Source organism: Perca fluviatilis, chromosome 16 (genome assembly GCF_010015445.1).
Source record: "Perca fluviatilis chromosome 16, GENO_Pfluv_1.0, whole genome shotgun sequence".
Taxonomy (NCBI): Eukaryota; Metazoa; Chordata; class Actinopteri; order Perciformes; family Percidae; genus Perca; species Perca fluviatilis.
In genome coordinates this window covers 24,020,673-24,043,977 of record NC_053127.1, presented here as the reverse complement: position 1 = coordinate 24,043,977, position 23,305 = coordinate 24,020,673, and the positions used below count along the sequence as shown (strand labels likewise).

At 43.3% G+C, this 23,305-nt stretch overlaps 1 protein-coding gene across 3 annotated transcripts in view; it reads left to right on the top strand.

The window, feature by feature from the left end:
• Window positions 1-23,305, top strand: part of LOC120543934 (Down syndrome cell adhesion molecule-like protein 1 homolog) — a 55,797-nt gene that overhangs the window by 27,113 nt on the left and 5,379 nt on the right. Inside the window, exons 4-31 of one of the 3 annotated variants that reach the window (XM_039777359.1) lie at window positions 3,200-3,346; window positions 3,439-3,717; window positions 5,145-5,420; window positions 5,765-6,061; window positions 7,363-7,635; window positions 8,483-8,767; window positions 8,957-9,076; window positions 9,168-9,344; window positions 9,916-10,115; window positions 10,445-10,541; window positions 10,692-10,820; window positions 10,906-11,073; window positions 11,207-11,277; window positions 11,880-12,120; window positions 13,170-13,355; window positions 14,834-14,989; window positions 16,760-16,899; window positions 19,133-19,286; window positions 19,862-19,979; window positions 20,115-20,278; window positions 20,395-20,493; window positions 20,801-20,989; window positions 21,328-21,615; window positions 21,696-21,851; window positions 21,984-22,014; window positions 22,129-22,247; window positions 22,357-22,509; window positions 22,730-22,930. In XM_039777359.1, coding sequence (XP_039633293.1) covers window positions 3,200-3,346; window positions 3,439-3,717; window positions 5,145-5,420; window positions 5,765-6,061; window positions 7,363-7,635; window positions 8,483-8,767; window positions 8,957-9,076; window positions 9,168-9,344; window positions 9,916-10,115; window positions 10,445-10,541; window positions 10,692-10,820; window positions 10,906-11,073; window positions 11,207-11,277; window positions 11,880-12,120; window positions 13,170-13,355; window positions 14,834-14,989; window positions 16,760-16,899; window positions 19,133-19,286; window positions 19,862-19,979; window positions 20,115-20,278; window positions 20,395-20,493; window positions 20,801-20,989; window positions 21,328-21,615; window positions 21,696-21,851; window positions 21,984-22,014; window positions 22,129-22,247; window positions 22,357-22,509; window positions 22,730-22,930 — 4,914 coding nt within the window. Of the gene's footprint in view, window positions 1-3,199; window positions 3,347-3,438; window positions 3,718-5,144; window positions 5,421-5,764; window positions 6,062-7,362; window positions 7,636-8,482; window positions 8,768-8,956; window positions 9,077-9,167; window positions 9,345-9,915; window positions 10,116-10,444; window positions 10,542-10,691; window positions 10,821-10,905; window positions 11,074-11,206; window positions 11,278-11,879; window positions 12,121-13,169; window positions 13,356-14,833; window positions 14,990-16,759; window positions 16,900-19,132; window positions 19,287-19,861; window positions 19,980-20,114; window positions 20,279-20,394; window positions 20,494-20,800; window positions 20,990-21,327; window positions 21,616-21,695; window positions 21,852-21,983; window positions 22,015-22,128; window positions 22,248-22,356; window positions 22,510-22,729; window positions 22,931-23,305 lie in introns of those variants that run through there. The other 2 variants (XM_039777360.1, XM_039777361.1) reach the window with 2 other exon arrangements.

Below are 23,305 nucleotides of genomic sequence, written 5' to 3'. Positions count from 1 at the left end.
ACCTACTTGCATCCAAAAAGCTATATTTAGCAACTTCATACTGATGATATTTTTTTCCCACTAATTCCACCGACATCTTTCAATACACTATTATGATTTTCACAGTCACACAACACAGAGGGTTTTACTGTTTCGTCCTTGATGATTGCAAACACGTTGTGCTTTAATAATTACTGAAAGTACACCGAAATCGTAACAGGATGGCAGTGAGAAGACCCTAGCAACAAGGATGAAGAAAGCGTGAGAGTGGGAGGGAGGGGGAAATATGCAGAACATCAATAAATAATGGCCCCACTGAGGAGGTGGAAATATGGGCCTCGTTATCTTTGCGCCGACGCCTTCATTTGCATGTGAGAAAATGAGGCTGCTACTTACTCGCACACACACTGTGCACTCACTTACACACGCTCTTGGACGCACACGGGCTACAGTATGTATGCTATTTATAGACTCTATCATGCTTATATTTTCTCTCGCACTTTTATACTTCCATTATTTTCCCTTTTCTCTCCTCCTGTTTGGTATTTGTCATAGCAGCAGGTTTGGCCTGTGTGACTGTAAGGCCACAGGCATTTTGTTGGATTAAAAAATAAAGTGAAAGAAACCCTTTATTATACAAGATAGGTTTGCTAAGGACATACAGTACGAGTCATATGGCACTTTTTTACATTACATAAAAACAGCATACAGTTGCTGCCCAGTACTGTCACTGAGAAGTCACAGGAGCAGTTTCATTCTTCTAATTTTAGCCTTTAAAAAATCAATAATTATTAAAAATGGCCTTATAAATGGAAAAAAAACCTTTCTAATTACAAACGAAACATCAGGGAGGGGTATAGGAGAAATAATCTAGCTTTTTTTTTTGAAAGATATTTTATAATTAAGATATTGTGTTTCTTTGTTTGTAAATGTATGTTTAACATTTTGGTTAAATTTGAGAATAATGATTTCCATTTTTCTGTACCTTTTTAACATTTTTGGTCCTGTCAAAAATACACATAATCTTCCAGATCCGGCACTTACAAGTTAATATTACTATAGTTCCCCTCTGGACCCCATCTGCATCAGGAATACGCAAACAATTTTGCACAATTTCTTCCATGAATGCATCTCATTGAGACTCTGACCGAACTCATACAAAATCCAACAATGTTGACATCCTCTAGGCAATACAGCTTCTTTCAAAAAGCTTCTTTCTGGGTGAGAGAACTCCTTAAAGAGCCATTTATAGTTGATGAAAAATACTTGAACCTCTAAATGGTTCCTTCAGAGCTTTTTCAAGGATCCATGAGTGATCCATGGTTTTTGAGTTCGTGGTGTTTTGCAAAACAAAAAACTCACATACTAATGGTTTTATAGCTATCAAAAGATAACTTTTAAAACATGGGTCAACTTATCTTCTCAGTCTGTACAGTTTTTGGTGAAAGTCTGTCATTTGGAATCAAGTACTTCAAGTGAAGTACTATGTCTGATCTCTGTTGGTGTCCCAACTAGGACTGTGTCTTTCTTCAAGGTGTGTGGAAGAGTTAAAGCAGGGGTAAAACTACAGGTTTAAAAATGTTAAATACTTGCCAAATAAAATTGCCATACTCCCAGATAGATAGACACTGTAGCATTATGGTATAATGTAAATGTGGCACAATTAAAACAAATAAAATAAAAAATAAAGAATTACGCAACACTAACAACTGCGCCTGCATGCATGCATGTCTGCATGTTTTGCTGCAGCTGTGTGTGTGTGTGTTCGTGTCTATATGTGTGTGAGTGTGTGTATATAATTCACATTGGCTCAGTTTCTCGTTATCTAGTCAAGTCAGCATGAATAAAAGCTGAGGGAGCACAGTGATTTAGTAATTAATATTTTACTCTGTCTGCCACTCTGCTTAGAGACAGAGAGAGAGAGACGATGAGAGGGTTTACACAAAGAGATGGAGATAGTCGACTAAAGATAGACTGATTCTATGTACAAGCTACTCACTTAAGATGTATGGATAATAAGGGAAATAATGTTGTGTGTGTGTGTGTGTGTGTGTGTGTGTGTGTTTAATCAGGGTTGTTTCAGAGGGATGAATTCTGGCCCCTGCTGAAGACAGAAAGTCTGGCTTTGACAGATCCAGCTGACTTTTTTTTTTTTTTTTTTTTTTTTTTTTTTTTTCTCTCGTTTCTCTTTTTTTTTTTTTTTTTTTTTTTTTTTTTTTCTCTCTCTCTCTCTCTCTCTCTCTCTCTCTCTCTCTCTCTCTCTCTCTCTCTTCCCTGCCTATGTCAGAGTGTTGTGACAGGCGAGTCGTCGGTGTTGTGGGAGTAGCAGTCTTAAAGTGCTCATTATCCTGTAAGGCTTCATTCTGGGGGCAAACAAAGGCTGCTGTGAAATTGCAGCCTGTGCCTCCCTCTCGGGTCATTCGGTATATTCCATGCAAACACATGCACAGTCCATAACTGCTACCTTCAGTATTCCTACTCAACCCCTCTGCAAGACCCCGACAAATACAGAGCTTGTAGATAAAATATTGATGCTGATAAACACACAGGTGCACCTGAATGCGGCCGATCCAGCTGCTGGTCTGTAGATGCTAAAAGACACAAGTGATGTAAACTAACCTTATTGTATAGCGGCAACCCTTCTGAAATATGTCACACTTTTAGCAAGACAATTGCTATTGCATGTGTTTCCCTCTCTTCCTCTAATCAATGGGCACAGCATGAAAACATGGAGGTATTTACATAACCACGGTTCTATGAATGCAGCATAAAATGTGAGACACGAAACAAATGCTATGAAAGAGAACAGGCAGCTCTCATCACATAGTGGCACACTTGATCTTTGGCCTTCCACTTTTCTCACCACACTTAAAAGGAAGAACATTGAGATAGTTTGGTGATGATTGTGCATAAGAGTTTTACATTGTGTATGGAGGGGCAGTAAATCTGTCTCTGCTATGTCTATGGGTGGTGTAAGTGACCGCTGTGTGTCCTCCAGGCCTTGAAAGAATGCCAGCTTTTGGGAAGCAACATTATCAGGCAGGTAGTGCCAACTGTTCAGGCAGCTGTTTGTCCTTAGCAAAATATGGTTTTGCAATGAGTACAATGCATTTGCACCGGAGCGATCGTCTTAGTGCAGGTTTTTTACAGCGTGTTTCTGTCTGTCAGCAGGTTTCCTTTGGGAAAACTAATGTAAGTCTTCACTGGATGTCTTCCTCAGGTAACAGGTTCTCGCTGACCACCTTTGGGGCTCTTTACATCTCTGATGTTCAGAAGGAGGATGCCCTCTCCACATACCGGTGCATCACCAAACATAAGTACAGCGGCGAGACGCGCCAAAGCAACGGAGCGAGACTCTCTGTGATGGGTGAGCAGCTTGGTGTTGTGTCAGTTTACTCAAGTTAGTCTAACATTTCTCTTTGTCTTGAAAAAAAAATTTATCCTATCTCTGCCCTTCAGACCCCAACGAGTCCTCACCCACCATCCTGGACAGTTTCCAAGCAGGGGAGGTGCACGCAGGCCAGAGTATCGAGCTCCCCTGCATAGCGGGAGGGTACCCCAGCCCCACCGTGCGTTGGCTAAAAGATGGTCGCCCGCTGCCCTCGGATGCCCGCTGGACACGGCGTTTGACAGGGCTGACGATCAGTGACCTGAAGCAGGAAGACAGCGGCAGCTACGCATGCGAAGTCACCAACAGTTTTGGCTCAAAGGAGGTGTCTGGACAGCTTCACGTTATAGGTTTGTGAGCACAACTACACACACGCACACACAAACACACACACAACTCTATCGCTAAACAACCTGACAGACTCCCACGCTGTCTTCTCAGGGAATCAGCCTGGCAGATGGACACATTCACAAAATCCTCTCCTTTGGTTTGAGGCACACATATAAGTCACACCTAGAGTGTGTCTGTAACAAACATGTGTGTGAACTGTATGATGCCCTGTCGTATCAGGTCTCAAAAAGAGAGACAGGGCAGTAATTCACTGAGACTGAATCCGTAACACAGCTGCCAGCAGCATTCACCATCAGGGAGAAGGGTGAGGAAGACGGAGATAAATACGAGGGGTCACAGAAGGGACGATCAGACATCCAGACAGTGCTGGAATGACATTATCTACAATGTAATAACAAGATAACAAGAGGGGCGGAGATAAATGTACATTGTGTAAAGTATACAAAGAAACAAGAGCGGGAGAAGGCGAGACAGAGCGAGAGAATAAAGAGGCGGTAGGCTTTGCCAGTGGGCACATCATGGCAGCACACTCTGTGACTCTGACAGGGTGAGGGGGGGTTGGGAGGCACAGTGATGCCCCCCAGCACACACCACCAGCTGCCTTATTGCTCACTGACATTTGTGCACGCACACACACACACACACACACACACACACACACACACACACACACACACACACACGTACATACACACACTCTCTCTCTCTCACACACACACACACACACACACACACACAAGTGGACAGAGATGTGAAGAGATATCTCCAGCTGCTTTTTTAATGAGTGCGTCGAACTGATGGAGTCACCACCGCTGATTGTGCTCTCTCTCTCTTTCTTGCCGTCTCTATGAATGTAAACGCCTACTGTATCCATGAATCCATGTGTCACACTTTGAATCCAGTTGAATGATAATTGGTATCGCTTGACAATAAAACATACTTAAAGAGGATTTAAAATGTGTGTATAAATTAATGAATACATTTTTTATGTTTTGCAAATGAGTATAATAACCTAATATGTGTATATGCAGTTAAATTAGCAGAGTATAATTTAAATGTTTACTCACACATCTGGCAACACAAAATGTCTTTTTATCTGATGGATAATTACTGATTTGTTAAGCCTTAATAACTAGGTTATTAACCACCAATAAATTAACAAACAACAACTGATAAACTCCTTATAATTATAATTTACTTCACAGTGGTACCACAAAATTCTATTTTTATATTGCATTTATGACAAAAAAAGTTAAAGTTGTGGATATTAAGTTCCGGGAATATAAAAAGTAAAAAGGAGTCAAGCATCAGCAATACCAACTTATAATAAAGTATGTAAAGACAGAAAATGCTTAAACCAAAAGATAGGAAAGGTATGTTTTTGGAAATACATCTGTGTTCTAACAGACAACATGTGTCCTCTCAGATCCACTACGAGTGACCTTGTCCCCTAAGAATCTGAAAACTGGCATCAGCAGCACACTGTTCTTCACCTGCACTGTGGAGGGCTCTCCAGAATACACCATCAACTGGTACAGCAACACAGAGCCCATCGTCCCCGACCAGCACATCTCCATCCAGGGACAACACAACGACACCTTGCAGATCACTGCAGCACAGAAGTTCCACTCTGGGGCCTACCAATGCTTCGCCTCCCGAAAGGGCCACACTGCTCAGGACTTTTCCATTATTCTGCTAGAGGGTATGTGGACAGAGACTGTCGGAAAACTAAACAAGTGCACATTCTGTATAAACAGGGATACAGCAGGCATTTTATCACAGCATTGTAACAGCAAAGTGACAGGAAACCATGCTCTTTAAATGTAAAGCTGTTGACTTGTATTCATCATCTGAATACTGGTGCCTGAATTGTTTGTTGTTGCAAATACCATTGATAGATGCATTAAAAGGACACCACAGAACTGTTTGTCATTGAATAAATAGACAAAATCATTTGGCTTTCAAAATGCAGCAGAAATGGGCATAAACAGATCTAAATGCTGCTTTTTTCTCTTCTTCACTCTCTCCCTCTCTGTCTCCTCTCAGATGGAACTCCTCGTATTGTGTCTTCCTTCAGCGAGCGGGTGGTGAACCCCGGCGAGCCTTTCTCCCTCATGTGTGGGGCCAAAGGAGCCCCGCCCCCCTCCATCACCTGGACGCTGGACGACGAGCCCGTGGTCCGAGACTCCACCTACAAGACCAGCCAGTACACCCTGTCAGACGGCTTGACCGTATCACACGTCAACGTCAGCAGCCCGCTCATTCGAGATGGGGGAGTGTATCGTTGCGTCGCACGCAACTCGGCCGGTAGCGCCGAGTACCAAGCGCGCATAAACGTAAGAGGTGCCTGTCTGCTTTTCAATATAAATGCACTCTACACCTGACTCTATACAAACACACAAGGGCTAGTGAGAGGCATAGATTAGTTTGCATTTCACACAGTTACTATCTATCTATCTATCTATCTATCTATCTATCTATCTAGCTATCTAGCTATCTTGCACTACAAAGCTAGAGGGTAGTAACTACAGAAGCAGTGATTTTGAGGAAAATGTTTAGCTTGCAAAACAGATATGATAAATATATAATGAAATAAATAATATAAAATAATAAAACAGAAATATTTGCCATAAAACCTAAAGATTACCTTAAAATGCAGATACTGGACTCACAGAATGCAGTATCTGTGTTCTTTCAGCTTTCATGTCCATTTTTACTGTAAGTTTGTTTGTTTCAGAAAAATAAAAAAATAACTTGATTTGGATTATTTACAGCCCATAGTTCATAGGGATCAACTGTCTCCAAATCTAAATCAAAAATATAAATGAATTTACAATTTAAAAGATTTAAATGTGTGATTTTCCCCACACCAAATAGTATGATTTCTACTTGATCCAAGAGTTGAGATTTTGTTTACTGCTACTAGCCACTCAGCTAAGTTACCTTTGTCTCATATTAGTTATGTGAATAACAAAGTGATTTACCAACTTGTTGGTTCATCAAACTGGATATTTTTCAAGGACAGCTGGGGGAAAATTCAGTATGTAAGTACAATTTGTTTAAGCCTTAGCTAAAGCTAACCATGGCTTTCTTACCAGCTAGCTAGATATAACTAGCTCTCTTGCCATAGCTGTCTTTTTGGCCTTTTCACTGTGCAGTAAAAACGGCTTGTGGAGTCACAGACTGCTTTTATATCCTTTATCGTGAAAACTCTGCATTTATGTGGCATATACAATTATTCATATTGTAAAATAGAAATTAAAAAGTCAGATATGGGTCTCGACACAATTTTGGCCAAATGTAATGTAAATCTATCTATCTATATCTATCTATCTATCTATCTATCTGAAGATAATTTAGAAACATACACAATCAGTTAGATACACAGAATATTTGATTAGATTAAAATCAACAAATATCCTCAATCAGATTTTAGTAAAGGGAGCATAACTAACCTCCCTCTCCACCTGTCAACTTGCCCCAATCACTCTATCCCTCAACCTTTATCTCTTCACCTCTCGTCTTCGTGGCCGCTCCCTTTACTCTGCCATGACCCCCCTCACCTCATCTGCCCCCCTCTTCGACCTCTGTGTCTCTCTCGGTCTCCTCCCTCCATCCCCTCCCTCTCTTCCCTGTGTCTCCAGGTCCACCCCGAATCAGACCCATGCGGGACATCACCGCAGTGGCGGGCAGGAACACCTACATAACGTGCCGTGTAATTGGCTACCCGTATTACTCCATCAAGTGGCTGAAGGACGGCATGCAGCTGCCTGATAATCATCGTCAAGTGGTGTTTGAGAATGGCACCCTGAGGCTGACAGACGTGCAGAAGGGCGCGGACGAGGGCACCTACTTGTGTAGCGTCCTGATCCAGCCCCAGGTGTCAATCAACCAGACCGTTCATGTCACTGTCAAAGGTAAGCGTGAAGAGAAGAATAGATTCAAAGGGATAAAACCACACTGGGCAATGTCAAATACACCCAATTAATCCAGATAGAGTGACCCACCAGTGACTATCTGATTGGGATGATTTCCTGCTTGTTATGGCCATTTCTTTGCGCCCATCACTGTATCCGAAATATGTCTTCTAAAACAGTAGTGAGAAAGCAATCTGTCCAGAGAAAGCTGAAATAGCTGATATGAGTTATTTGCCTTTCTTGTCCCTTTAGGAAAAAGCAACAACAAATAATAAACCTGCATGTGTGCAGTTTACAGATGTGAGCAAAATAAATTTCTGGGTATCAGAGGTCCTAACTACTGCCAATTGGAGACACCACTGTTCAAAGTTGTGCAGTGCTGCTTTACAGTAATGCTTGACAGAGGTAGATGGTGTTTTAGGACAGATTTATGTTTCAGTGTGCGCCTGTATTTTGTTTAGTCTGCGAGTGGGGCAGTGATGGTAGCAGGGCAGCTGCAGAGGTGTTTAAGGGTGTGTGCATGTGACTGCGTGTGAGTGTGTCTGTGATTTAATTAGATGAATAATAATGAAGCCTAGATTAAATCCCCCAGATGTCTCAGCTGTAGTACCCCCACCCCAACCTCCATTACTATGGCAACCAAATGACTTCCTTCTGCCAATTGGACTCTAACCAGAGCAGCTATTATGGGCTGCAGGAGATGGGGGCTGAAGGGGGGGAAGAGGGGCCCACTGGCCAATGACCTTCTCTCTCTCTCTCAGCATTGCTCCAGATGGCCTCGCTGCCACTCTTCTACGTCTATCGCTACCCTTATTCCACTGACTCGCCCTCGTCCTCTCTCCCCCAGTGCCGCCGCTCATCCAGCCCTTCGATATCCCCTCTACCTCAGTGGGGAAGCTCATGTACATCGCCTGTGTGGTGTCATCTGGGGACATGCCCATACGCATCACCTGGCACAAAGACGACCAGCTCATCGTGCCAGGCTCCGCCTCTGGCGTCGCAATAGAGACCAAAGAGTTCATGAGCTCCCTGCAAATATCCAAGGTGACACTGAAGCACAACGGAAACTACACCTGCATCGCCAGCAACGCTGCCGCCACTGTCAGCTGGGAAAGACAGTTGATTGTTACTGGTGAGGGATTGAGCGGTGGAGTATGGTATGATGATGAATTAGGTCAGATCAGATTTGATATCTAATGTGCAGAGAGAGAGCTTAAAATTGTACATGTTATTTTAGGAACACTCCCATTTTCTACCTTTTTACTGTAAGACATTCTTTTAGTTCTCCCATTTAGGTTAATCACATCTTTTTGTTTCTCAGTGCCACCACGTTTCGTGGTGCAGCCCAACAATCAAGATTGTATCTATGGCAAAGCTGGTGTTCTCAACTGCTCTGTGGAGGGTTACCCACCTCCAAAAGTCATGTGGAAACACGCCAAAGGTAACAGCATCCCTCCCTACAACATCATAAACAAAATCATGTGAACGAGGAAAAAGCGAGCACTATCATGCATGTACTTTGTGTGGTGCAGGTATAGGAAACCCTCAGCAGTACCACCCAGTCCCTCTCACTGGCCGTATCCAGATCATGTCAAATGGCTCTCTGCTCATCCGACACGTGCTTGAAGACGACCGAGGGTACTACCTCTGTCAGGCCTCCAACGGAGTGGGCTCAGACATCAGTAAGAGCATGATCCTCACTGTCAAGAGTAAGTGTCAATCATACGCTCTTTGGCTTGAACACTTTCAGAACCACATCTCCTGGATTATACATGTACTCTACACAGAGACAAGCCTTAGCTTTTTGGAGGGGAATCAGCTCTTCTAAAATACACTTTTGCCCCAGGCTAATGTGGCCTGTACTGAACCTAACAAAACCTTGTCTCCGTCCTGCAATACTAACTGAGGGTATCTTTGCTATTGATTGATGTGTTCCGGCTGCCGGCCTGTGTGCTACTGAATGTTTCGTGGGGAAAAGGGCTGATGAATTAGTGATGAAAACAAAACCACAGGAACCCCTTTAATCAATAAACTATGTCTGAGAAAAGGAGGTGGAAAAGAATCAGGAGTAGAAGAAGAAGGCAGACAGGGAGGAGGCAGAGTAAGAGAGCCAGCGGGGCTTGAAGCGTGAAATGAAAATGGAGAACGAAGTGCAGAAATAGAGATGTCTATACATCTGTAATTTATCCTCGGTTTTCAATACCACATCTCTGTTCCCTCGTCTCATTACTCCATATAATACCATTTGTCACACTGACATATGTCTGTGATTCTGCTCAGTTCCTGCCATGATCACCAGCCACCCCAACACCACCATGGCGAGGAAGGGCCAGACCAAGGAGCTGAACTGCACAGCGCGGGGCGAGCAGCCCATCATCATCCGCTGGGAGAGAGGAGACACCGTCATCGATGCTGAGAGAAACCCCCGTTACTCCATAACCATCAACAAGAAGGGGGACGAAGTCATCTCTACACTTAAGGTCAGATACAGAATACAACACCCAGCAGACCCTGAACTTAGCAAAATGCCCTCACACCTGAAGAATATACAGCAAAGAGTAATGGAAATAAGTTATTTGGTTAAAAAATACATAGTAATTTTGTCTTAAAATAAATTCTGCCTGGGTTTTTTCTGTGAAATAAGATTGTGCATTTTTCAAAACAAGGCTACATAAGGCAGTTCAAAGCACTAATGCTACATAATGTCTCTCACCTCTTAACTTTTGGGAAATTTCGCATTATTGCTGGGAGTTAGAGAAGATCACTGTGTGACATTGTAACCTTTTCCTGTTTGTGTTGATGCTGATAGCTGAACCCAGCCGAGCGAGGAGATTCTGTCTTCTTCTCTTGCCACGCCATCAACTCCTATGGAGAGGGTCGAGGGCTCATCCAACTTACTGTGCAAGGTATCTCTACCACGCATGCTGTTCACGTCTCAAAATCTTCTTTAATTTAATGAAACATTAGGCCTCATCACAACAGCAATAGATGTGGCTATGTAAACTGTCCAGTGGGGAAATGTTCTCACCTCCTCTCTCCCTGTCTCTCACACACAGAACCACCAGATCCCCCTGAACTGGAAGTAAGGGAGGTGAAGGACAGGAGCATGAACCTGCGCTGGATCCAAAGGTTTGATGGAAACAGCATCATCACAAGCTATGACATTGAGTACAAGAACAAGTCAGGTATGTATCCTAAATTTAAATATGTTTGTCAGATTTCTTTAAAGATAAGCATCTTAAAAATCTATTTCTTGTTTGTATTTGACAGACTCCTGGGATCACATGTATACAACCAGAAACATCTCACCCACCAACAACCAGGCCAACATTGTAGAGTTGCACCCGGCTTGTGTTTACAGCATTCGAATGTACTCCTACAACAAGATAGGCCGCAGCCTTCCCAGCAAAGAGCTCACAATCAGTACTGAGGAAGCACGTAAGTGATTGTTTTTTCCTATAGAAATCACTTTTGTCTGTTTTTTTTTCTCTGTCTGCCTTACTTTTTCTCTGTATGGAAGAGGGCTAAGAATATTGACAGTAACACTTTATTTGACATCTTCCATCAACAGCGCCTGACGGGCCACCGATGGATGTAATCCTCCAACCGATGACATCTCAGAGCATACGGGTTACATGGAGGGTAAAATCACTATTATTGTATCATTATATATATTATTATACCCAGGGAACACATACCTCTGTCTGCAAAACAGTTCATTCAAATGTTAATACTGTCCTGAAAAATTAATTTATGTCCTGTATGTCTTAACCTACATTTTTTAGGCACGACTAAATGTTTATTTTATTAATACACTGCATTGTGACAAGCTTAATAATTATTGTATTCTTAAGCTAGATTTAAGGCTTAGACATGCAAATGTTTAAGCTTTCGCTGTTCATAGTGCCTTATGAGTGACAAGCACATACACAAACTGACTAGTTCGTCAACAAATGACAAACGAGGCCAAAGAACTCTGCGCTAACAACTAGACATTGGTGAAGGTATCAGTTACAGTTATGCAAACAGAGCTCAAATCATCCAAACTGCCAGAAAGCACATTGTGATCCCCCTTAATGTCACCGAAGAAACAGAAAAAATGGATACATCATAATAAAATTATTACTGTACATATTACTGCCAATTTCCAAACTAACTCACCAGTGATTTTAATGCAGCTAAACAAGGTTTAAGTTTGACATGCTTGACTTTAATATTAACTGTTGTCACCACATTTCTTTCAGGCTCCTAAGAAGGAGCTGCAGAATGGGGTGATCCGAGGCTACCAGATCGGTTACAGAGAGAATGGTCCAGGCAGCAACGGCCAGTACAGCATAGTGGAGATGAAAGCTACAGGGGACAGTGAAGTGTACACCTTGGACAACCTAAAGAAGTATGCCCAGTACGGGGTAGTGGTCCAGGCCTTCAACAGAGCCGGGACGGGTCCATCCAGTACTGAGATCAACGCCACCACGTTGGAAGATGGTAGGAGAGCCAGGAGAGAGGGATGGATGAAAACGTACATGGCAAGATTAACGATAAGGGAGTGTAGGAGTGAGTGTGGGACGACATGAGGGAGAGAAATTCAAAGATCCATAAAACATATCTCTTTGATTTGTCAAAAATAAATAGAAAATATAGTCAAATGCAGCAACAGGATGGCAGACACATTAACCCTAGCTAACATATATATATATATAGACACACATGCACTCGCACATACTCAAATGAAATGGTAGAAATGAATTTACAGCACATCCCCCATTCTTCTTTTGACTTTAATTAGCACCCTCATTAGGCTGGTAGAGAGCGAGAGAGGAACAAGGAATCCCATTACTCTCTAAATGTCTGCCCACTCTGCCTCTCCTTTATCATCCTCTTCCTCCCATTGGTTCCCCTCTCTTCCTCCTCATACTCCCTCTGTCTATTTTATCTTTTTATTTCATATATTTTTCTGACACTGCTGATCCTCTGAATTTTTAGACAGAAATATATGGACAGTAATGACAGACACCCTGATCATGGTAACAGTAATAGTGATGGTAATTGTCCAGATACCGTAGGTATTATGAAGCTGCTCCTACAGCCGCAATTACCTTAAAGACGAACATTGTCTTCCTTCAGATTCTATCCTCCACCTCTCAGCTCACCCCGCCCTGCTCATCTGCATTTTAACTCCTTAAAGGTGCAGTTGTACGTTGCTCTCCCTCAGTGCTTTTCATCCCTTCCACCGAACCCCCTCTACACCTCCTCTCTTTCTCCCCGCCGTGCTCTAAAAGCTAGCACTGAACAAGGAGCTTTTGAGATCTAATATGAGCTTTTTTGACTGATTTGTTTCAGCAGAGATTGCCTGTGTGTTGTTCGTGTTGAGTAGTCATTAATTATCTATGCTTCAGTCGCCATGCAAGATCAGTCAGGTCTTCTTAGCGACAGCAATAACCAAGGATTTTTGACTAGTAGAAATCGTTAAAAGAACCTTAAAGCTCATATATTTGAAACACGCAGCACTAACACTCGCCCCCTGCTCTTTCCAGTGCCCAGTGAGCCTCCGCAGAACGTGCGAGCCATCTCAGTGACGTCGGACGAGGCGGTGATCACGTGGTCAGAGCCTCCACGGCTGACGCTGCACGGTGTGCTGAAAGGCTACCGGGTTGTGTTTTGGTCCCTCTTCCCTGACGGAGGTGGGTGCTGTGGGGGCCAGGCCCAGTGGCCAATGCAGAGTAATTATCACCTATCTCATTCTAAACTTCACCAAACCCACCGTCTGTCCGTCCCTCCCACCCACCTACCAGTGTTGTGAGTCATAATGTGTTAATGTGTGTCCACACCTTTCTCACAAAGCACTTCCTGTTCCTGTGTGTCTTTGAATTTGTCCATATTTGCCGTCGTTTCTTTGTGTCTTAGATTTTTAACACCATCAATATTGATGGGATGAGATTACAGTTACAGTAGTTGCGTGTGTTTGTGCTCCTATGTCTGTTCCACCCTGAGTCCTAAAAAATGAAGGTGAAATTCAACTAATTTGCATTAGTGAATATGTTTTGTGGGAAATGACATCCATATAATGGCAACAAAAGATCAAATAACATTTTTATGGTTTGTTTAGTAGGGTTGTCCTGGACTAAGGAAATTCTAGAAGAAAAAACAATTTGTCGACTAACAAATTTCGTTGACTAATCGATTAGTTGATTTAATGGACACATCTGTAAAACTGAGTTTCTACACAAAGAATCATGCAAAAACACCACTTGAAATCTTGTGTTAACCAGAGATTTGCTCACACGTTTCTTGGAAACACGTCATTCAGCATGAAAAAGCATAAAAATTATTAATCCACTAAAGAAAGCCGAAACGAGGGGGCCGCCCTAATGTTCAGGCTAATAAAGACTGTGGAGCGAGACAGGACGCGTTGACTTTTTAAATATTTAACCAAAACAACAAATCTTTTCTTAACCTTAACAAAGTAATTTAGTAGCTTTTAAACTGTGTGTGGGACACAAAACAAAAATCCTGTTCTCTGCTTTAAAGTTTTGTGCTTGGTATAACCAACCATCCACCTTAACGTCCTCTTTACAACTGCTGCCTTGCAATCCAGGCAGTCATCACATTTCCTCCAAAACATATTTAGCAAAGCAATGTAGTGGTTATGTTCCCTCCCTTTTCTAACTGTCATTGGCTTAAATGGCTTTCCTGCAAGAGTGGGCTGATACCTGGGTAGGTCTCAATCTGGGCCTCAAGCTAGGCCTCAACCAAGGCCTACCCAGGTATCAGCCCATTAGCCAATTAATTTTCAATTCAATTCAATTTTATTTATAGTATCAAATCATAACATAAGTTATCTCGAGACACTTTACAGATAGAGTAGGTCTAGACCACACTCTATAATTTACAAAGCCCCAACAATTCCAACAATTCCAGTAATTCCCTCAAGAGCAAGCAGTGCGACAGTGGCGAGGAAAAACTCCCTCTTGGGAAGAAACCTCGGACAGACCCAGGCTCTTGGTAGGCGGTGTCTGACGAGCCGGTTGGGGGTGTGGTGAACAGTGGCGATAGTAGTCACATTAATAATTAACCCTCCCAAACTAGCAGCTCCTGCAGGAAAGCCACTGAAGCCAATGGCTGTTAGAGAAGGGAACGTAACATAGTATATTAATGTAGATAACCAACAGTACTTTTTTTTCCGTCCTGTTCTCCTCAGAATGGGGAGAGATGCAGAATATCACCACAACACGTGAACAGGTGGAGCTGCGAGGGCTGGAGAAGTTCACCAACTACAGTGTTCAGGTGCTGGCCTACACACAAGCTGGAGACGGGGTCCGCAGTAATGTCCTGTATATCCAAACCCGCGAGGACCGTGAGTATACACGCAGGCATAATTTCAGCATTTAACTTATTTATCAATATATTTTTGTCCAAAAAAACCAAACAGAGGAAAGCATGAACTTTACTTGCACAGTGTATGGGGTGATGGTAAAGGAAGTTGGGGGATAGGAGGGGGATATATATATAAAAGAAATTTAAAAAAAAGAGTGCTGGGCTGTATCTCAAACCCAAGACAAAAGCTCATTTATGCTGGGAAGCTCCATTAGCAGTGCTAATGAGAATTAAGAGGCTTTGGGTCCACGGCACAGGACTAAGGGGAGGGCTGTCGGAAGACACTGGGGGGGGTACGAGGGGTGCTCCCACGACGCATATACCATCCAGGAGTCAGCCATCAGCCTGGGCCCGCATCCCTTCCACCAGCCCTCTTGCCACAGGCATAGGGATTAACTCCTCTTGGATTAGAGAGAATTAATTTTCTGCTTACACCATTGGAGGCGGGATTACAGCCAGATCCATGTCTCTTTATAAAGGAGGAGGGTGGAGGGGCCTGGGGGTTGAAGATGGAAAGATAGTAAGATGATCACACAACCTGACAAAACAAATAAGGCTTCCAAAAAAAGACAATAGAAATGCCATATCCAATAATTTATTTTTCTCAGCCAATTTAAATTAGACTGCTAGACTTGCATGTCCTGTGTATTTGGTTGAGTGTCTTAGCCCTTTACTATAACATCCTCCTCTGATTGGCAGAGTAATGCATAATATATTCATGTAGGTGGGGATAATCACTGAACACCATTGTGCCTCGCTTCCTCATCATGCCACAGGCCATGCTGGTTGTGCAGAAGACTGTCTGTATGTGTGCCTGAAGTCCTGGGCAGATTTTGGGCACCAGATGGGACTCAACCCCCTCCCACTGCGACTCCAACTTTGACAAGGAGGTCCAGTTATGATAATGACTGCCTCTTCTGCCCCTCCCCAACACCACCACCACCACCATCATCATCACTCCCCCAGGAACTGCACCTATCATTCTTGCCATTCTTTCATCCTTTTAATACCTCCCTTGCTACATCTATCCTAGTTTTATTTTTTATTTTTATCCCTGCTCATGTTATGTGCAAAGTGAAGGAGTCCGAGTGCATGGGCTGGTTGAATGACTGGATCAGGGGGCCTCACATAAAAGAAAAAAGAATTGGGGGGTGGGGGGTTGGGTTTAGAGAGCTGGGTCTAACACTGCGGTAGCCACCTTCTATAGGCTCCAGATGAGGCCCACTGTCAAGTGCAAGTCATATTTATGGTGGGGATTGAATAGGCTTGACACTGAACCCCGGACTGTAGGGCCAATGTGACAAAAGCATTGTTTACCTTTCACAGTATCCACAGTCTTGATGTGTTTTTTTTTTGTGAAGTGTGCATCCATTTTAAACCCTTCTTACGCCTCTTAGATGGCAATGAGAGTATTAAGGGGTGTCCAGTGTCAAGCTTAAGTGGCTAGCAGAGGATCAGACACTAGTGTCTAATCTGTTTGTGGGTTTGAGAGTTAAGAGAATGATGGGTGTCACAGAGTCAGAACTGCTGACCAATGTCTGAATGAACATATGTCACTGCCGTTCACCCAAAGGGAGTTCTTCCAAGTCCTTCCCAGAGCGGCTTAGTGCAGGATAAGACTAGCAATCTGCAAACAAGCCAGCTCACTTTAATAGGCATCCAACACCCAACATGTGCACGCACAAACAAAAACACACACTGGAAGCACACGCATGCCCGCTTTGCTGATGTTCCTATGTGTTTTCTATAGTTCCTGGTCCACCGGCTGGCATCAAGGCAGTTCCCTCCTCTCCGAGTAGTGTGGTTGTATCCTGGTTGCCTCCTCACAAACCAAACGGTGTTATCCGCAAGTACACCATCTATTGCTCCAGTCCGGGGTCTGGGCAGCCGGTAAGTCCTTCCTCTGTGGGTGTGACTCATGAGTGGCCAGTAGAAAATGTTTCTAGGTGATTGAGAAGCAAGGAATTTGTAAACTTGATAAAAATCTTCCAATGGAAATAATTAATTTGTAACCACTATTATTAATTGAACCTGTAGAGTGTGTGTGTCTTTGCAAGTGTCTCTCTTTCACCGTATTTGCACCATCGCTTTATTTCCTGCCCTCCCAGATGAACAGATGAGGTTGTCTTGGCAACGTGATGAGACGTAGATATGCAAATGAAGCAGAGAACAAGCTCACACATGCACACTGCCGCATCAGACGCACATACGCACACACACAAACACAGACATCACATTTCAACATTTTCTATTTATACACAGGTTTGCGGAATTTCAGTTGTGGTTAGGTCATGTGCACACAAACACCAGTACACAGTGAAATCTTATATCAGGATAAGCATCTCACTTTCTTATTATTCACAAATACTCCTCCCTCTCTGTGCATGAGTGCCATGTAAATGAGCACAGGCAGGGAGGAGAGAGGCAGGAAGCGAGGGTGGGGGAAAGGAGGTTGAGAGAGAAAGAGAAACACCATTAGAGGTAGGGAGAGACCAAGGGGGAAATGAGAGAAAAATAGAGTGATGAGGGAGAGAGTGAGAGACAGGCTGGGAAGAAGGGAGGAGCAGAGGAGGGTATCAGTCACATCGAGATGAGAGTGCTTTTGTCCGTCTTTTCATTATCTCCTTGTATCACTCCCTGGATCACCACAACACCGCCGCTATGCTGGAGGAATGTTCGAACGCACCCCCTACACACACACACACACACACACACACACACACACACACACACACACACACACACACACACACACACACACACACACACGTACGTCCTCCCTCCCTCCGTCCCTTCATCCTCTCCTCTTCACTGAGCTAGACAGAGGGGGATAGAGGGAAAAGCAAATGGTGAAGGAACTGAAGATGAACACTGAGAGATGAACAGATTAAAGAGATAGAACAGAGGATCGACTTGAGAGACAACAGTGTTTTTGTGCGCGGGTTGGCATGTGTGTTTGCGTGCCTGCAGGTGTATGTGTGAATATGTTCTCAAAAATCTGTTTGTAGGAAAAACAGGAACACATAATTTAATTTTTCTTAACCCACTTATGAGGTGAAATAATTGAATTTATATGGACTAGTAGAGTGATCTGCTCTATTCTTTGTTGTCACAAAAACAAGGAGAAAAAACTAACCAGGAAATCATGCACTCAATCTTGATACATGTTTTTATTTCACTTATTTATCTTACTATTTATCTTAATTAATACTTAATTGTACAGTAGAAGTTCTAAAACACTGTTACAAATCTAATAACCTTAAATGCAATTTCATTTCTACGGTGTAGCACAACACTTAATTTGTCCTGCAAAAGGCGGTCACTCACTCAAAACATTTAACTTGTGTGGCAAAGGTAAATGAATAAATCAACGAGCGAATTGAACCAAAATAACATTTCCCTTTATCATCGTTCAGTCAAGACAGTCGAAATTCTTTCCTGCCTGAGTTCACAGGGCAATCTACATGAACAAAGAGGTGGAGTGAGTCATGAGTCACTCATAACTGGGAAACAATATCAATATATCCCTATTCAAAGAACCAGCAAGTACAAACAAGAGAAATAAAAAACTTAGAAAACATCTGGATGCTTAAATTCAATTAAGCAATAAGGAAATTCATGTGGAATACGAATACACATCAGAGTTAAACAATGTTTAAGGTGAAACAAAGACTTAAAAATTCATTCTAAAAGAAACGCTGTGCAAACAGAAGCATTTGGGAACATCCATTATTGTATTTCTATGTAGAAAATTATTCTACGTAGAAATAATAATGGTCAATATAACATACAGGAATTTCACATGTCTAAAAAAAAAATACACTTTCCCTGTGAACTCAGTAAATTTAAACACCTGTCCTACACACAAGATACGTCAGTCAGAGCAAGCTGTGCTGATATGTAGATATATAGTTTAAAATGTTAGAAATAAGACCTATTGGCAGAATATTCACTTCTTTTTATTCCAAGAAGAAGAAGTGTTATTTAATACCCATTTGAGATGTTTAACCTGCAATACTTCTCTAGTCTCGTAGAGTTTTGAGTACAAGAGCTGCCACCGAGCCCGTTGTGTCACTGTGTTATCACAGTTTGCTAACATGACATTGCGTGCCCTCTCTCCCAGGCCCCCAGTGAGTACGAGGCCAACCCAGAGATGCTCTTCTATCGTATCACGCACCTTACCCGTGGTAAACAATACCACATCTGGTCTGCAGCCGTGACAACTGCCGGCCGAGGCAACATCAGCTCAAAGGTCACAGTGGAGCCTGCTGGGAAAGGTGGGTCCTCCGGGCGATCCTGTAGTGGAGTAGAAGGCAAGAGAGATTCCTGTAAAGGTTATGAGAGAGAGCGCTCTAAAAAATGGCTATGAAACGGCGACATGATCTCCCGTACACAGATCACTTTCCTCACTCTCTCTCCTTTTTTCCCTGTCTGCTCTCTGTTATTGATTGACAGCCGTAGTATTGATTGAGTAGCGGCTATGTTGCGAGAAACGCTGTTGTTAATTATGTGGTGATGAACAGGGCCTATCCAGTAAAATGACCCTTGGGGAGAGAGGTAGCAGGCGAGAATCAATAGAGGGGAGGATCTATGGAGAAAAGAGACTGAAACTAAGAGGGTAGAGGAGGGGCTACGCTAAAACACTTTGCTACAGCTTTTTACTCTCAGCAGTGAGTAAAGTAGGCAAACTGGGCGACTTATTCAACAAATAACAGACGGGGAAGTACGAAGAAAGACATCTTTGTGAGAGAGATGCCAAAGCAGTTTTTGTTTTGCCGTGGTGTATCTAGCATCCGTGTGTCAGTATGTGTCAAAGATTCAATTTTAATCACTTTATATTTTGTGTGTGTAGTCCCAGCTAAGATCCTGTCCTTTGGGGGCACGGTGACCACACCCTGGATGAAGGAAGTGCGTCTGCCTTGCAGCTCAGTGGGAGAACCTGCCCCCACAATTAAATGGACCAAAGACAGGTCAGAGCTAATCTTATACCACTTAATATGTCAGCGCCATGACTCACTCAGACCAATACTGCTGCATGTGAGAGAAAAAAATAACTTTAGTTATGGGATGAGATTAACATCTGTAACCTGTCTGTACTTTTCTAGCGAGGACTCCGCCATTCCGGTGACAGCTGATAGTCAACGGCAGATCTTATCCAACGGCACACTGGTGCTACGTTCAGTCAAAGCGGAGGATTCTGGGTACTACACCTGCACGGCCACTAACACCCTGGGCTTTGACACCATTATAGTCAATCTAGTGGTGCAAGGTGAGAAGAAACAGAAGAAGTACATGTATTTGAGTGGAATTGGCAGGTGGAGGGTGTGTTTGCTTTGTGATGTCGTGATGATGTTGTTGAGTCACTGTCTCTGTGTGTACATCCAGTTCCTCCTGATCAGCCTCGTCTGACCGTCTCCACTACCTCAACCTCTTCTATCACCCTGGCTTGGATCCCTGGGGACAATGGGGGAAGCTCCATCAGAGGTAAGACTTTCTGTGAACAGAGAGGCACCTGCCCACCATGTAGCTGTCTCATAGAAAATTCTGATTTTGTGACTGTTCACAAAACTGATTTTGTGACTGATCTTTTTCAATGTGCTTCCCCCTCTTACTGTCAGTTGTACTAAATAACAGTGTAAACAATGTTTCTGTGCAAGTAGTCAAAGTAGAGCTGAATCTAGCTGACTGTTGCCCCCTGGTGTCCAACAGATGTAGTAGCAGCAGCAAGTCTTAGATTTTTTTTGGATTTACAGCAGTTGTTCTAAATGACTTGTGTTGTGTGATTCTGCAGGATTTGTGCTGCAGTATTCTGTGGATAACACAGAGGAATGGAGGGATGTGTTCATCAGCTCCAGTGAGCGTTCCTTCAGGCTGGACAATCTGCGCTGTGGAACCTGGTACAAGGTCAAGCTGGCCGCCAAGAACAGCGTGGGCTCAGGGCGCATCAGTGAGATCATTGAGGCTAAGACACATGGAAGAGGTGAGCTGTGGAAGCAAAAGTGTTGTACAGTACATGTGAGTGAAGCAGGAAACAGACTAGAACTCTGGGGCCTCAAAAGTTGTCTTGTAGGTTGCTTTTTGTTTTTGGCTCTTGCTGTTCCATCCTATTTGATTTTGTTTGTTTTAAGGCAAAATGACTGTAAATGAAATGTGGAGGGAATTTGTTTGTCTTCATGTAAAATAGTACCAATAATGATAGTGTTTTTCCCAGATTAAAAGATCACAAATATATACAGACATATTATATTGCTTTGTTGGCATTGCCACCCTCCTTTCTAACCTCCTGTTGTTCTGTGTCTTTGCCACTCTTCTCTACAGAACCAGTGTTCAATAAGGATCAGCCGCTGCTCACCCACATCAACTCCACTCATGCCGGGCTCAACCTGCAGGGCTGGACCAGCGGTGGCTGCCCCATCACTGACATGATGCTGGACTTTAGGCCCAAGGGTACCTGGGTGTGGCAGAGTCTCAAAGCCAACTCCACCACTCAGCTCTTCCTCAGTGAGCTGCGTGAGGCCACCTGGTATGAGCTCAAAATGAAGGCATGCAACAGTGCTGGGTGTGGCAACCAGAGCTCCCAGTTTGCCACCACCGACTATGATGGCAGTAAGTGTATCCTACATCTTTTCTGAGTGCCTCTCGCACTGAATTTTCTGTATTCAATATTTTCCTTCTTCTCTCCGCAGGTACAATCCCTCCCATTAAATCAGCTCGTGGAGAAGGGGATGATGTGAAGAAGCTGTTCTCCATCGGCTCCCCCGTCATCCTGGTTACTCTTGGTGTTGCTTTGCTCTTCATTATCCGCAAGAAACGCAAGGAGAAGAGGCTTAAACGACTTAGAGGTGAGAGACAGAAGGCAATCGCTGTTATTGTGTGTGCGTGTGTGTAATGGATTATTGTAACATAGAGTGACTAGTTGAAACGATTATCTTGACAGCCAACTGTAATCTAATTAAGATGTTGTCTACTTATAGATGCTAAGAGCCTCGCAGAGATGCTTATCAGGTAAGAGCCAGCTTTTATGGGCATTAATTATGACTAGGAAGTAATATTTCAGATATGTTTGGAAACCCTTATAAGAGTATGACTATATGTGTGTATACATGTGTTTGTGTGCAGCAAGAACAATCGCAGTATTGACACTCCAGTGAAGGGCCCTCCTCAAGGACCAAGGCTCCACATTGACATCCCACGTGTTCAGCTACTCATTGAGGACAAGGAAGGCATCAAACAGATAGGCATGTGGCTGTACTCGACTACACTAACTATCATTTATCACTGTAATTTTCTAGTAGCTTATATTTTTTTGTCTCACTGTTGTACCTCCACATCTATTTCTTGCAACAGGGGAGGACAAAGCTGCAGTGCCAGTGACAGACACTGAGTTTAGCCAATCAGTGAATCCGCAGAACTTCTGTACAGGCGTGTCTCTGCACCACCAAGCCCTTATCCAGAACTCGGGGCCTTTGATTGATATGTCAGACATCCGCCCAGGCACCAGTGAGTTTGTTTGCTTTTCAAATTAAGATTTTTTTGCGGTACATTCTACAACTCCTAAAGTGGCAGAACATGAAGGTTGAGCAGATAAACGCAGGTGAAAGCTTTGATCTCATATTGAGTTGCACCTTAACCACTTCAGACAGTAAAGACCGTATCTTCTTCACAATCAATACACAGTCTTCGTACTACCAAGTTCTCTGATCACTGTGACCTCTCTCAGACCCCGTGTCCAGGAAGAGTATAAAATCAGCCCACAGCTCCAGGAACAGATATTCCAGCCAGTGGACACTGAGCCGACCGAGTCAGAGCCAGTCGACGGCCTCGGCGCGAACTCTGACCTCAGACTGGCGGACGATGGGCTCTCACGGCATCACCGCCACGGAGAGTGACAGCTACAGCGCCAGCCTCTCGCAAGACACAGGTGGGTCAATCCCAGCTAGTACCACTAATACTATTGCATTTATGTTATTTCCATTTTTTTTTTTTTACACCAAGAGCAGTTCTTTTATGAAAATAATAAAGTATTTTTTTGTCAAAATCAAGCCCAATCCAGCAGCATATGAACACTATATACACCATGGCATGCATCCTCAAATTACCAAATGGAAGACTGGAGAAAATATAGTGCATCTTTAACCTCCTTACCTAACTCTGCCTTCCCAAATATCTTGACTTCAGTGTTTTTATGTCCTAGTTAAGCCTTTGACTGCTAACACTATGGGCCCTATCTTGCTCTCAGCACAATTGACTTTATACACCGACGCACAGCGGACTTTTCCCTCCACAGACGCACGTC